Source organism: Amblyomma maculatum, chromosome 1 (assembly GCF_055883805.1).
Source record: "Amblyomma maculatum isolate TAMU_Amacu chromosome 1, ASM5588380v1, whole genome shotgun sequence".
Classification (NCBI taxonomy): Eukaryota; Metazoa; Arthropoda; class Arachnida; order Ixodida; family Ixodidae; genus Amblyomma; species Amblyomma maculatum.
In genome coordinates, this window is record NC_139344.1 from 370,502,134 (window position 1) to 370,514,920 (window position 12,787).

The window sequence follows — 12,787 nt, forward strand, 5'->3', positions numbered from 1 at the left end:
GACCTCCTGCTCTATTTCTCTGTTCCACTGGGAAAACGCTGTTTACCTACGCGGCCTAGATCGAATGGTATGGCACCAATAAAATATAGGTTGGCATGAACCTGTCTTTCGAGTGGTTTTAGACGGGCCGCTCGCACCGTCTCCGGCTGCACTATACGCATACAGTGCGATAAGGAATGGACCGCGTATTCTTTTCTGACTTGATTATTCAACTTAACTGTACTTGCTTTTGTCGATGACTGCGGTTTAGTATCTTAGAGCAGGTTTAGAAGAGAGTGTCTGGCGGATGTAACGGCAGTGAGCACCTTGGAGTATCTCTGAAATTATTGTTTCGAGCGTTCTTTTCGTTTTTTTTTGTTTGTTTGTTTGTCCGCTCTTGTCTTCAAAATAGCTGCGAGAGAGGAATGGTCAGATTATAAGCATTTGTTTAGGATGGCCTTACTTATGCAGTTGCTATTGACATGTATGGCTACCTGCCCTCGCGGAATCGGTTCAGTATATTTTTCCTCAGTCTAACTTAACAGCACATATACATTATGGTTAACCGACAATGGTTGAGGAATCACTTATCTGCGAGTCCCATTGTTCCTACCACTGTAACGACATTCGCTGATTATTCACAGGAGGCTCAGAACCTACGTAGTGCCCATCTTTTCGATAAGTGCAGCAACAGAAAATTGTTCGCTTTGCTTATTAGAAGCACTTTCGTAAGCACGTCGGTGTAGGTGCAGTGACATAAGTTGCTTAGGCCGCGATGAACGAAGTATTCTCTCAATTTGAGTCGGCCTTGTAGGCTAGCAGTGCAGTTTCTCATTGTGTAGCCGCAGATTCGCGAGACAGTCTATGTCTCCGTGCTGTACCGAAGCGATGGCTTCTCTTCTATGACACGATGATTGGCTACTTCTATCTACCACTCCGCACTGCAGCACTTAGAAAATATCCATTACTTCATCGTGCAGGAAGTCAGTTTCGCTACTTTTAGCTCGTTTCGTATCCTTAGGTTTTTGCGAGACACTTAGTCCGCCGAGTAAAAATTCCCGGTGACTTCGTAAGAGAAATCGAAGGACCGAAATATCCGAATCAGGTCCGAATGCTATCTGGCTAACTAAATGCTGTTAACACGTCGGCCATACTACTCATACGTCAAGAGTGACGTATGAGTATGAGGCCCTTCGTATAAGGCCCTTCAAATGAATAAGTGAAAAAAGAAAACAATAAATGTGGACGACAATACTATTAGCGCTATAGTCTCAATATCGAGCGTAGTGCGGCCACGGAAGGTAGAAGAATATGCGTACGACGAGAAGATACGCCTTGTGCTGGACACGTAGGACCTCAACCTCTGGTTTTCTTTTTTCTCTATTTCATACCTTTTACACCATTCATTTATTCTCTCGGAGAATGTTTCGGGCGTCCACCCAGGGTGAGATACGTATCTCTCTTTTAAGGTCTTCGTAGCCCTCTTCTCATATTTCATCCACGTCTCGTTCAGTATGCGCCGCTTTGCAAGATAGCGTCTCTCATTTCTTTTTGGCAATGAACTCTTTTTTTACCCACAGAACAACAGCTGTAAAAGCCCTCTCTGGCAGCTACAGTAATTATATATAGCGCTTTAAAAGAAGGGAAAATAAGGGTCACGGATATATGCCGGAACCAAGGCGCTCGACGTGTACGTTGAAACACAGACGAGTTCGCTTTTTCTCTTTTTTTCAATCTCCATTCACAGCTTCCTCTTCGATCCCGCACTTTGAGTTACGGATATGTGTCAGTACCTCCGCGAGCCGCAATAGTCGCGGTGACCGTTATTGCAGCGCGTGGCCGCCATCTGCTTTCTTTCGTTCCTACTGCGCTTATCTTTCTCTCTCTCTATCTCGCTCTCTCTTTCTGCGAGGAGTGTGTGCCTGTGTGAGTGCGCGCGTGTGTGAGTGAGTGTGTTTTCGTGCGTTGAAAGCTGTAACGGGTGGCGTGTGAGTATGTATATCACTCGAAGGTGGAGGGGCCTGTATATAGCGGTCTATAAATAACAACAACACACTACTTATTTGTATAGCTAGGGTTTTTTCTTATCTATCGGAGTTTGGATCTTGTGCACCTGAATCGACGCTGCGGCGGCGAACGACGCGGGAAGAAGAGAGAGAGAGAGGAAAAAATAAAAAAATACAGAGGGAAAGGAGGTTACATACAGCCTCCACACACCATTCCTTCGGCTCTCTAGGTTTATATGCTTTGTAGAGTCTCTTTCATAGTCTCGCCAGGCGTCACGTTTAGGCAGTCATGTGCAATGCACACAATGTGAATATATATATGACTTGATAATTGATGTTCTACACTGCGACGGTCAGCAAGGTCGGGATGCGACGTTCGTAGGTGGTGGTGGTGGTGTGTCGAAGTGCCACATACAGAGACGGTGACGGTCGCCAGAGTCTTTGTGGTCTTCTAATCACGCTCTCTCAACGACAGTAGGTGTCGTCGCGGTTGCATTTTCACGCTACGTAGGGTCACGTGACCCTGGGGCGCGGAGGGTTTCGGAGGGGAAGTGTGCACGAAGTAGAGCTCTCTTCAATGCCGTAGGTATGTTAATTAAACTGCAGTTTTAAACACGAGTCAGCGTGGCAAGTAGGTTATGTTTCAAAAGCGACGCCTGCATCTGTATAGCGCCGGTCGATCGCGGTCGTGGACACACGCTCTTACAAGCGAGAATTCCGGCAAGAAAAGAAACAAGCAAATGAGAAGACTATGTTTCGGTGCAAATTGTATAGTATGTGTTCTGATTTGCGTTCTGTTTTTGATGCCTCGAGTGTCCATACGAAGGTTCTACCTGTAGTGTGCGTAAGAGAGGTTTGGTTGCTATCTTCTCGAATAAAAAAAAAAGTTTAAGCACTGCGCTGTAAGTTGTGTGTGTTTGTGTACTGTGTTTGTTCATGACTTCACTTTCTTGCGCTGAAGCGTCTGATGTGGGGCTATCTTTAGGTCGTTGCACATTTCCTGACTTATTTTCTCACTCATGTCGGCATACATTACAAATATAAGTACAAATTAGAATTAGAATGGATTTTGTGTACAGCTGCTTTGTTCGCGAACACGCGTATTTCGTACATTGTAGAGCCATTCATAACTGATGAAAACGCAAAAAAAAAAAAAAAAATGCAGCTCTAAACTGCGAGCACAGGTTACATGAAACAAAACTTTTTCCAAGTGACTCAGTCGCGCATATAGTCGCCGTGAGAGGGGAAATAAACTTGCATAAAAAAAAAAAAAAAAAAGAAGGTAACACAACACCACCTGCAAATGACTTCTGAAGCAACCATGCATACAGTAGTTTGGGATTTGAAGGTTTAACGTCCCAAAGCAACTCAGGCTATGAGAGACCCCGTAGTGGAGGATTCCCGAAATTTGTACCACCTGGAGTTCTTAACGTGCACTGGCTTTGCACAGTACACGGGCACCTTGCTTTCCGCCTCCTCCGAAAAGCGGCCGCTACGACCGCGATTCGATTTCGCATTCTTGGGTTTAGTAATCGAGCGCCCTAACCACTGAGCCACCGCGTCGTGGCCATGGTGACAGGGAAAAAGCACGTAGCGTCGGAAGACGCTGTGCTAATTATCATTTGAGTCAATCAAAAAGGCCCCTGTCATGTCGCCTGTGTTCGACTTTTTGGTGGTTTCCTTTCAGGCTTAGTAATGTTATGTTCTATTTATTTATTAGAAATACATACAGCGACCTGTTGGACATTATCGGAGGTAGGTTACTATATTTGCTCGGTGGTGGATATGATATGGTAGGCTAGAGAATGAATAATTCCTTTATAATTGGGTTTTACCCTTTCGTATATATCAGTGTCAAAGATCGGTACACTACAGTAGTAAAATACAAAAGTATAAAACTTGGGTAGGACTACAGTTTCGCCTTCAAGGGTATGACGCCACAGCTTTGATGGCTATTAGGGCGCATGGTTATCGCCTACGGCTCCCCCTAGCGGAGCGGATGCTCCTTCGCATACATGCGCTTTGCTACTCGCTTATACCAATGCGTCTCGCCCAGGCTGATTAGCATATGGCCTCGTGACGTCACACAGTCGGTCGACCAATCAGCGTCCTGCTATGTCACCTGCCAACTAATACCTGTCGCGTTAATGGCATACAGACATGAAGCGTTGTACTACGTCTATTCAACTATACAGAATAAGGTTCTTCTTCTTTGTTCTAAGTACCAGTACACACACAGTTGGTTGGACCTATAGCTTTTAACGGCTAGTGATGTGTCGTGAGAAAGAAAGTGTTTGTGTCACATGTAATGTTTACTTGATTAAAATTATACAAAATTTCGCGGAATTTAAATATGAGTTTTGAAAGATGCTTTTAAGATTTTAAAGAAAAAATTCTGTATTGATAGAAGTTTATGCACGGGGCTAAATGCGAGCAGCGCAGTAGGAAACTAAGGAAGCAAAATTAAATAGCTGGATTTAAAGAATGCTCATTAGCCTGCCCTGTTAACTCGGGCCGTATATATTCTTCCTTTATTCTGCGCTTTGACCTGAAATGAATATATGGCGCCTGTTACTCTGGCGTCAAAAGACTGAAAGTACATACCAGCCGAAGAGGAGCATCTGAATACCGTGGAAGCAGATAATGTCAGAAGATAACTGAATGAGGAGGCTAATCGAAATTTTAAGCTACAATGCAAAAGACATTCGCGGTTCTCCGAGAAAGCCTTGTCTACTCAAAAAACACCGACCAAAAGCTAGGGCTCAAATGTAAAACAAATTCTGGCTTTCGTGCGGAAATTCTGTCCACTGCACTTTTGTTCGCAATGTCAACGTCTGCTAAACATGTAAAAAAAGATGTCGGCTTCTACGCAGAAGCTTTGCTTATTGCACCTCACGCTTTCCTGAGAAAGAATTGAAAGGGCTTTTCATTTTTTCTTTTTTGACATTTTAACATCAGCTATTGCTCGGTGTATTTGTTCGCCTTTCCTTTTGGGGCGAATTGCTCATCCGACAGAACAAGATATTATCATACCTTTTAATCCATAAGTAAACTACTATTTTTTTTTTTTAATATTGCGTGTTATTGCTTTCTTTCTGCATTCCAACTCTTCGCGTGCAGTTCGTACCTCTGGCCATTGTTTGACGATTCATGTCGCGATCAATTCTTCTCGCTTCCTCACAGCTGTCAGCTGTAACTCGTGACGGCAGACTTGAGAGCCAATAAACAATGCCTTCTGCCGTCTTTGTTTTCATAGGTAGTGCTGAAGAAGAGTAAAAATAACTGTATACGAGTAAAGTAGCCTTACAAAAATACATCTCAGTGGTTAGAGCACTCGACTATTGAAACAGCTAGGAGACCCCTGGTTCGATCCTGGCCGCGGCAGCCGCGTTTCGATGGAGGCGAAACACAAAAGGGCGCCCTTGTACTGCACGATACCAGTACTACCAGTACGCGTTAAAGAACTCCGGGAGGTTGACATTAGCTGAAGTCTTCCACTACGGCATTCCACATATCATGAGTCGCTTTGGATTTTTAAACCTCACAAGTGATAAACCATAAATTGCCAATTTCTACACTTCACACATAGCCACACTGGATATGACAGCGACGTCTTCGCTGAACGCCCGGAGTGTGTCATGGTGGCACACCTTGTGCAGCACAAGCAATGTCTACTGTAGCATTGAATACAACAACAACAACAACAACAAAAAGGCAAGACGAAGCTTTGCCAGTTCACCGCCCGCTACAGGATTACTTCTGATCACTCATACAGCAACCGAACACTTATACTCACAAAAAGAAGTTTGCAAAAGAACCCAAAGCAACGAAGGAACCTTTGCACAAACCGTGTCTGATGCACCTCAACTCATCTCAGGTGGATCCGGATTATGAAAGCTTCTCGCGTGTCATCTCACAGCCAGTCGCAGTAAAGAGTGGGGTGAGACGTTAGAATAGGCAGGCATCGTAATTGGAATATGCCATGACTAACCACGACAGCCGATGAGGCTGTAGCCACGATCATAGCATCCGCCATTCACAAACGTGCCCACAGACAACAAGACTTACTACGGGCTGCGGTCTGAATGTTGATGCCTGATTTTTGACCGAGACAGTGTTGTCAGCTGCACTACTACTATTTAAAAATCTGCGTATAAATAAAGTAGTTGAAAGCCAAATTGAAAACAATATTTTACTATTTTTCTTTTGTTCTCCAACGGACTGACACGCACGTCGGTTCATCCGCACTGAACACGCCTGCATGCCCCGCTGCTCCGCCTGATACCGTGATTTCAGCCGCACAACGGATTGCAAACGGCTGTTGCACAGTTTGCACCTTTTTCCATGCACTCACGCGTGCAGTGTGTATGATTCCTTGTTTGTTTGTTTATTCCACTCTTTCTCACATGGGTCTTGCGTTGGTCCTGCATCTCGCACCCCATCTTGCAACGCTCCTCTCGCTCCTCGTCTGAGTTATCTTTGCCCCGACGCGACCTTCACCATCCCGTTTCCGTTATGCTATGCATTCCAGACGTCGATCAAGGGCACGAGTTTGTTGTTTTCACTGAGGTATGCATTGGCTCCTCATATGGTTTCTGCGGGCTCTACCTCGCTCGCATGATACAGTGAATGACCCGAGAATGGTGCACACACAAACGCCGAGTAGGACTTTCTTTTGACACTAAGCGAAATGATCATATTTTCTGCAACAGCGGATTGCAAGTTAGTTAAACAGTCGAAAAAAAAAAGGGGGGAGGGGGGGTCTGCGAGGGTATTTTGCACGACTAGGCGGTTCTGTCGAATGCACACTGGTGACTGTCAATGGACGTCCTGAATCTGCAATAACCTGTAGGTTCTTTTGAGCATTTATATATTGCAAACGCGTAGACCCAATTGCACTTAACGAGGTCAGCTTTCTAGAAACGGCGTACCAGAAAGCGAAAAGAACTGAACAGTGCTTGCTTTGACAGTGTGGTGGCTGGTCAATTTAGTCTGTCATCCATGGATGGTAAAAACAAACAAAAAGAGAGCTCGAAGAACAACGAAGACCAAGAAACACACAGGTGCAATGTATGTACAGTGGCTCACAGTATAACCCCCAACGCGACGTCAGTGATCGCACTGCTTTTCGCGTTTTGGAGCAAAATAGTTTTTCTTCCTGAAGTGACACCGACCAGCTGCAGAGAATGGTCATTTCTGCTGCCGACTTCTTTTCTTTTTGCTCGGCCAGGCTTTTAACAATGTCACGTGACTGTTTCTCCCTGCATTTACTCTCACTGTCGCAAAGGCCGTGCCGTGGTCTCATTTAGTGGATCGAGTCGGTCGATCTTTCACACATTTCTGCGCGCTTTACAACACATATCCCGCCCGCTAAATCGGCACCCGAATGGACATAGCGGAACACAGCGTGGACGTGACTGTAATGCCGTCTCATGTCCGGCTAACAAACACACGTACAAGTGCGCACATGAACATGCGTTAGGCGATCCCATTCCTCTTGGTCCCTCCTCTCTTTCACTCTCTCTGCGCACTTTCTTCTTTCGCTACTTTCTCTTTAGCGCCGAGAAGACCGGCGCCCTTTCTTTAACGCCTTCTCTCTCGCCCTCCTCCTGTCTCTTTTCTTTTTTTCTTCTTCTATCTTTTCCTGTCCGCTCTCTTCCTTCTTCCGCTTCTCTCTGCCCCGCCACTTCTCGGCCCCCCTTGCCCTCCGCAGGCCACGATGCTCAAGAAGAGCAAGAGCAAGATCAAGCGCCGCAACACAGAACCCACCATGGTTCTGGCAAGCCTGGAAGGCTCGCAGCAGCCTCCTCCGACGACTAGCACTAGCCACACGATGGGGCCCTTCTGAGGGGGTTCCTCGGTCTCTTCGTGGGACGCCCCTTTCAGCCAGGACACCTAAATCACTTCACTTTGCAGTGCGTGTGAATCTTCGCCGGGAGGGGGCCTCCTCCCAGTGCGTGCTTGACGTTGCTGTGGTGACGGACCAAGAACCGCAGGCTCGGGAACCGCGTCAGAACGCTGGCTCTCGGCCGATCTCAACACATCTCCGTGTTTTATGCTGCAACGGATCGTCGAGCAGTGCGCGTGGTATGAGTTTCCGTTCCGGTGCGCAGGTATCGTTCGGTCTGGCCCAAAACAAAGCATTGCTGCTGATGACAGCTCGAAAGAAAAAAAAAAGAGAGAAGAAAAGCTGCCTTTTCTAGCAGTATGCGATAGTGACGCTGCAATGTGAAAGCGGACTGCTAAAACTGCGCGTTTACGCCTCTCGAGGCAAAGTGCGTTCGTCAGGTTGCAACTACGTGTCTCGACGAAGCGCTTCGTGCTAGCGTCCTAGGTGGACTTCGTCAGGCGCGGCACTGTGCGGCGTGCTTTGACGCTACGCTTGTTCGGACATGGCTTGCAGCAAGTATAGTAGCCGATGATCGGTCGCCATCTTGGCCCAGCTTGTCACACTATGCAAGTGCGTTGTAAGATCTCGTGCTCACTCTCGCAGTAGCAAGGAACAGACAGACAAGGTCACACCGTGTGCAGTCAGGCGCTTACGCGTACTATAGTGGCCTTTAAGGCTTTACAAAGCAAAAATGCGGCCGGCGTTGGTGCGCCTGTGACAGTAAAACTGTTCTTTTTTTTTTTTTTTGTTAATCGAAACCTAGCGTTTCAGGTGCAACTAAGCGGTCGGTGTGCACTTCGCGGCCCTGTGCAGCAATTGCTCGCAGCCGATAATTGATGGCGGAGCTCTGACGACGAAGCTTCTCGTGTTTTGTGGCCCGTATAGCCCATCGCAGTTGTTGCGTTCCCCGGTTCTGTTCACTCCTGTCTGAACTGTCTCAACGCGGATAGCCCGCATCTTCGCGCGATTGTGCTCGTATCTTATCATCTAACGTTTCCTTAACGTGTCTTGTCGTGTTAACGCCTATCTCGCGTAAAAGAAAAAAAAAATGCTGTAGAGGTCCTGTGGGGCCTGCATCTATTTTGCTTTCTCTCATTTCGACGTGATGCGCGCCGTGCCGTTCCCCGATGTCTTTGTCCGGCTGAAGTATACAGAGAATTGTGTACTGCGCAAAAGATGGCCGACACTCGCATGATGTCCGCGGACCCGTCTCACGGCGCTGCCTGTCCCTGCGAAAGTGCGGGAATTGCTCCCATCTCTGCACTATTCTTCTCGATCTTTTAACTCAACCATATCCGAGTCATTCCAGCCTTTGGATGCGTACAAACAGAGAGAAAGAGAGTACACCTAAACTATATATACTTTCGCTCCGATGTGGTTTGTTGGTCGTGTTCGGTGGCATTCTGTGGGCTTGAGCGCAGAGAGAGCTCACCTGCGTTACAGCACTTGCTTTTTGTAGGCTCTATATATATACATATATAAATATACATATATACATATATCCGTATCTGTAATATGTAAATACGGTAGCTGTTACTACAAGGCTTTTTCCCTGAGTTTCGCGATAAACAGGTGATCGTATAGCTCCAAGTAAACATGGTCAGACATTTCATTCTTCGAGGTGTAGTTACAAAGTTTTCTATAGAGCACGTGTTCGTACACCCCGTACCTTTCAGCAGGCTATTCTCAAATTTAGGCAACTATAGGGCAACACCCACGTTTAGTAAAAAAATGTATATATAGACGTGTATAACTTCTCAGCAGGTGTTGTGATGGGAAAATCGACGGACGGGCGCCGAAGTGGCGCGGCGCTGCTCGTCAGGAAGCCACTGCATTGTTTATTGGCGACCGCCGGGATGGGCGCAATGCGTGCAGCTTCGACAAGAACACTCTGCACAAACGTTTTGATATGCAATACTGAAATGCATTTGTTTGCAATGACTCATCAAAGGGGAATTAAAGTGACGTTGAAGCCTGCCCTTGTTCGCAGCTATTATACCGAGCCGCCAGAGTATTTTGGTTAGACGGCGCTAACGTAGTCTGTTTTCTAGAACGGCATGCACTACTGTTGTTGTTTTTTTTTTTTTTTTTCGCCGCGCTAAAGTGTAGAAGCTGAAATCTTTTCGCGTTCAGCTGAAAGTATATCTCGTGGAGATGACTTATAAGGTATCTCAAGGATTGATTCCTATAGTATATGTGTAGCCTGTCTATATAGTGACTCAAGATTGCGCTCACGTACGGCTGGTAACAAAGTGAATTCAGCGCTTCTTTGACGTCATCAGGAGGTCGACACATTGCAAGGCAGGAGAGAAAGGCCCCCTCAATGCTTGAATAAAACGGCAGAACAAGCTGATGGCGGCGGAAACATCGGATTAAGCCATTAATAAAGCAGCAGTGTTTTAAACAACTTGAACAAATTCTTAAATTCGATCTTTTTACACCCCACCAATTTGGATTCAGGCCGAATTACTGAAGTCGAAGTACTTAAATCTGCTATGTCTTAGAAGCTGGCATAAATAAACTAGAAATATTAGAAATACGACATGGCAGCTCCAGGATCTCGTAATACTACTGTGAATGTCATAATCAGTTTTAACTTACTATGACGTGTTATGGTTGTGGAACGTTGGTAGTCGCTATACCAACGACATACGAAGGAATGAAGTTAGGGCTCGGCTATATTACTGAAATGTCGACAGCGTATGAGACGCTGAAGTGGATCAGAGTCAATGTTGCCAGCCTTGTCATATGCTTCGAATTAACCCACAGTTGCATGTGTATTCGCCCGTCATTACTAATCTGATAGCTTACAGCGTCGACCCCTGGCGGCGCCCGAGAGATGCAGATAACTCACCCTGTTTCTCCCTATACTGGGTCGCTGTAAAGATAAACGACTCATTTTGCGTTCCCTCACTAGAAACCGTCGTGTACGCAACCTCCGGACTCTATCTCACAGGCAGCTCCAAACCGGTCGAGCTCTCTTCCCTTCCAAGAACTGGGCCATGCACCTGTGTTGTACCCCACACAATCATCCGAAGCACAGTCCTTGCTCACCTCTCGCATGGACACATTTGAATAAGCGCGCTTGTGTCAGGAGCACTGCTCGCTTCGGTGCAGGCGTAGTATAACGTAGCACACACAGGTGGCGTTTTTAGATAGACACACAGCCGTGGTGAAACACACTGCTTTGTAGGCGTGCTAACAAAAAAGAGGTTTGCAAGGCGCAGTTAACCACAGCACTTTCCTGACGCGACACACGAATAAGGTTTGCAACACGCCGGTTACTATATAGAGTATAATGTAAGAGCGAAATACTTGTCCACGAGCTGTACACATGTTGATAGGCATGACGCTAATAAAAGATTTATGTCACATAAGGGTGCCGTCTAAATTTCTCGACGCGGCAGGCGTACCTAACCGTCGCCTGTACACCGTGGTGATGACTGTGGAACCTGAACCGGTAAGTGTATCTGGGGCAAATTTTCATTCAAGGCGCGGCGAACTACATGGTTCAAAACTTTACCGAAACCCATTTTCTTTGTTGCTAGGAAACAAGTTATTAAGCAAAACCCAATGCGGCATAGTTTACATTGAGACTAGCTGTGATCGTGTAGCAAATGTTTTCAGCTGTGCTGTTCCTCTCGGAGAGAGAGAGAAGAAAGTTTAGCTTCCAACGTGTCCTGGAAAAGTTGCCGCATGCAAAGGCTTTAGTGAAAAGAACCCTGACAAAAAAAAATGCCTTTTCCTCGGGGAAACACCATTTTGGCTCGCGGTGCAAATTGGCTGGATTCACCTACTCGTCTATTGAGCTGAAACATGGAGGCTAACGAAAAGGGTTCTACTTAAGTTGAGTACAACGCAGTGGGCTATGGAACTCAAAATGGTAGGTTACCGTTTAGAGATAGGAAGCGTGCAGAGTGGGTCAGATAAATAATTTGAGTTAATGACGTTTTAGTGGAGATCAAGAATAAGAAATGGGCATGGACAGGTCACGTAGTGCGAAGAGAGGACAACCGATGGTCGCTTAGGATAACAAATTGTATTTCAGATAAGGAAAGCGTAGCAGGGGCGGCCGAAAGTTAGATTGGCGGTTGTAAGAAGTTCGCATGAGTTGATGCAGCTAGCACAAGACCGGGGCAATTGGAGGAATATGGGAGAGGCCTTCGCGCTGCAGTGGGTGTGGTGTGGCTGGTAATGATGAAGTTGGCGGCACGGGCCTGCAAGCTGCAGCTTGAAGGTTACTGAACTTCTGGCTGAAACAAGAATAAGATGCCAAGAAACTTTTCAGTGTAAAAAGCGAAACTAGGAATGTTGAACCACCGGTTGAACCTACAGTTTGACGATCAGTTGCTAGGTTTATCGGCAAAGTCAAATTTTAAGAGGCCAAATGTCATGTCCAACATGTTGACATCGCTTTCCATCGTGGGGGGTAAGTTACATACTCTGGGTTGTACCTTAGTGCTACTTTAGAGCAACTCTTTTGCAATGCCGTGCTTCTCAAGGTTAAATGAATGCCAAGCCCACGTACGGAACGGTGCTCCACTTTTGCGTTGAGTAGAGCAATTGCGCCCGAAAGCAGTGCCTTCTGAAATGAAAGCGCAGCAACGCTAGACAATCTCTTCGAATCAACATAGCGGCGGCGTACCCTATAGACGAAAGGCAGCACTGATAACGTTGGCGTTGCTGCGCTGGGGTACGGTACGTAAAATGCTATCCCTCTTGCCTAAACTTTACTACAATGGGCACCAGCCTTTTCAGAGTCCCGCCGCTCTCTTACATTTTATGTTCCTTGACCCCCCCCCCCCCCCCCCCCCTTACCCATTTCTTCGCTGAGCGCTTACCGAGCCGAATCTCCAGAGATCCCCCCTGTGATCACAGGAAGGTATACGTTTAATTTACGCTCGAAAATGGT

The 12,787-nt window shown here is 46.4% G+C and overlaps 1 protein-coding gene across 1 annotated transcript in view; it reads left to right on the forward strand.

The window, feature by feature from the left end:
- Positions 1 to 8,576, forward strand: part of LOC146208183 (diacylglycerol kinase theta) — a 61,530-nt gene extending 52,954 nt beyond the window's left edge. The window contains exon 19 of the mRNA XM_084591807.1: positions 7,699 to 8,576. Coding sequence (XP_084447933.1) covers positions 7,699 to 7,833 — 135 coding nt within the window. The 3' untranslated portion in view covers positions 7,834 to 8,576. The remainder of the gene's footprint in view (positions 1 to 7,698) is intronic.
- The last annotated feature ends 4,211 nt before the right edge of the window (positions 8,577 to 12,787 follow it).